We start from the raw sequence: 3130 nt of genomic DNA, 5'->3' as shown, positions 1-3130 counted from the left end.
TACAATGTTTTCAGTGTAACCATGGTATTGTTCTCAGAGTCACAAATGAAAAAAATAATCACGATCAACTCGAGAGACATGTTTTTAACATGTCCATAGTACTAATAGGCAGTAGAATTTATTCTGCTTTCAAAATCTGTTAGCATGGCCTCATTAATCATTAATTTTTAATCACTATACTAACTTGCTGGAAAATCATATGCTAGTTTCTAAGTCAATGAATGGCTTAGTGTAATTCAGAGGATCTTCACTCATGTTTGAGGCGTATGTCATAAAGGTGACTGTTGTTTCCTTGCTGAGGCAGTAAAGGGGTGGGACAGGTTATGAAAAAGAAAGCAAAAAGGTTTGACTCACTGTGTGTTTCACAATCACCATGTGTGTTTATCATACAATGGTAGTGCTTGAAAATCCGTATGAAATTCTGTTAACAGCGAAAATATGGTGGAAGACTATAGAAAACAAAGGTAAAGTACCAATGCTTCTGTTTTCATTTGTTTAATAAAGTTAATACTCACTTTGTATGATTTTAGTGTTTAGTTAATGATGATTCAATTTGTAAAGTCTGAAGTGGCATACAGATTTAGATAAGTCCAATTTGTCTCTGTCCATCTTGTGCATGAGTTGCAAAAAGTTAAATATAAATTAAAAAATTGTTATGCTTTTATTGCAACGGTTGTACTTTGACATTTATACCTTGTACAGCACCACAGTGCGTAGTAATGATAACAAAGGTTTTTTTAGCTGAATGTATCGATACAAGACATTACAAAAGACAGGTCAAACATTGTTTCTCTTTTTAGTCAACACCAGTCAAAAAGTGGATGCAGATATCTTCGTTCATGTGTCATATTCACGGTTTTCCTGGTCCTGGTCCTGTGCTACTACATCGTCCCCAATGAATTCTCAGCATCTTGGGCTTTAACAGTTGGATTATTTCTTCCAGAGAAATTTACAAGTCAAGCAATCAACTTTTCACTGACAAGAGTGTCGGCAATGTCTGTGGAATCGTGGAAGACACTGGAAGCATATTATGTGGCTTACCCATACAAGTATAATTTTGTTTTGAATGAACCAGAGAAGTGTCAGGAGGAAAATCCATTTATTGTATTAATTGTACCAGTAACTCCAAGCAACACAGCTGCTCGGGACGTCATTCGTTCAACTTGGGGATCACAGAGGTTAGTTGGGGACAAGACTGTGAGCACATTATTTATGTTGGGTCTACCCACTTCAGAAGAAAGAGAAACGATTCAAAAAGATTTGCTACAGGAAAGTGCAAAGTATCGTGACCTTATACAAAGTGATTTCTGGGACAGTTACAAAAATCTCACAATTAAGACCATGGTAATGCTAGAATGGTTGACTGGTTACTGTCAGTATGCCTCCTACGCAATGAAAGTTGATTCAGATGTGTTTCTCAATGTGGAAAACTTAGTGAATATGCTTCTTTCTGCACCAAAACACAAGTATATGTCTGGACTTGTGGCTAGGAAAGGAATAGTAAAGAGAGATCCCCAATCTAAATGGTATATTCCAAAAGATGTTTACGACCAACCTTTATATCCACCCTACGCTCTGGGTTTGGGATATGTTTTCTCTTTGGACTTGCCAGTGAAACTTGTTAAAGCAGCACAACTTATCAAAGCGGTTTACATAGAGGATGTATTTCTAGGTCTGTGTATGACACATTTAGGGATTGCTCTAACTGATCCACCTGATGGAAACCTGTTCAGTGTCATTCCTGTAGAATACAACCGCTGCCGCTATTCAAAACTCATTGCCACAACAACACAAAGCTTGAGAGACCAAGTAGAGTTTTGGAAGGATTTACAGAGACCTGGTCCGTATTGTTAAACACAAACAGGTCACATGACTTAAAGGAAACAAAGCTTGACTTTATATACATATATATATATATATATATATATATATATATATATATATATATATATATATATATATATATATACTGTAAAAAATGTTGCCGTTAAATAACAGTAATTTTCTGGCAGCAGGGGTGCCAGTAAAGTACTGTTAATTTACAGCTCTTAACCATTAATTTACCACTCTTATTTTTAAACAGTATTTTACCGTAAATTCTACCATGGAAATTAACTCCACTCCCACTGCTTCAAACAGTTCGAGTTTTTAAACTAGCATTCCTACGATGTTAGTACTATGAACTTATTTCATTTGAGTCCACTGAGAAGGAATATTTCTTACACTTAATGTGCAGTAATAAAGTAACTAAATACATGACTTTTACTCAAATCACTGCAGCTCATTGTCAGCTGTATTACACATGTATGTGCTGAAGTACTTAACACAGAGATCACCACTGTATCAGCGACTCCACATTTACTGCCTTTATATAAAGCAGCAGAAAATCAGAATTTGTGGCTCATCATTGACTGAAGCACCGGCTCTACTCTACAGCACAATGGTGAACAACAAAACTACATTAAACTAAACGATCTCTCTTGTGCAAACACACATTAATACAGTCAAGTTCAGTATTTACTCTCATTATCAGTGTATGACTTTGCCTAATTTTTTTTCTATGGATGTTCACAAATATTTTAGTTAAATTAACTTATTTTTCATTTGGTAAATCTGACGTTTACATTTTACAGTATATTACTGTTTTTCCTTGACTTGACGGCAAAAAACTGTAGAAAAACACTTTTTTTTTGCTGGCAACCATTAATTTACGGCAAGAAACAGTAGAAAAACAGTTATTTACTGGCAGCAGGGGTGCCAGTAAATAACTGTTTTTCTACAGTTTGTTTCCTGTAAATTAATTACGGTTTATTACTGTTAAATTATGTTTCATTCTGTTTTTTCTTCATCTTAAATCTTTAACCCTTTAAACCCCACAAGAAAATCCTCAGTTTTAAATGAACACTTATAATGTGTGCACACTACAGAGTGTTAGAGTAACACTGAATCAGTGAAGTTAATGAGATAATTCGGTGATTAATTGATGATTGAGCATTAGTGATAAACACCTGCAGAATCACTGAAGGAAAGAGAAACACAAGAACTACAAATGACTTCAGCCACAGCCTTAGATGAAATCAACTGAATAAAAGAATACATCAAATCTCTCAAGATCTGATTAAACAACTAC

At 34.9% G+C, this 3130-nt stretch overlaps 1 protein-coding gene across 1 annotated transcript; it reads left to right on the top strand.

The window, feature by feature from the left end:
- Positions 1-301: 301 nt before the first annotated feature.
- On the top strand, positions 302-1884 carry LOC113051875 (beta-1,3-galactosyltransferase 2-like). The gene is made up of 2 exons (XM_026216036.1): positions 302-464; positions 801-1884. Exons 1-2 carry the CDS (start codon positions 439-441, stop codon positions 1852-1854), a joined length of 1080 nt encoding a protein of 359 aa, XP_026071821.1. The 5' UTR covers positions 302-438; the 3' UTR covers positions 1855-1884.
- The last annotated feature ends 1246 nt before the right edge of the window (positions 1885-3130 follow it).

The sequence above is a fragment of the Carassius auratus genome, chromosome 32 (genome assembly GCF_003368295.1).
Source record: "Carassius auratus strain Wakin chromosome 32, ASM336829v1, whole genome shotgun sequence".
In the NCBI taxonomy this organism is placed as follows: domain Eukaryota; kingdom Metazoa; phylum Chordata; class Actinopteri; order Cypriniformes; family Cyprinidae; genus Carassius; species Carassius auratus.
Note: the sequence above shows the minus strand (reverse complement) of the source record. Positions and strands in the feature narration are given on the sequence as shown.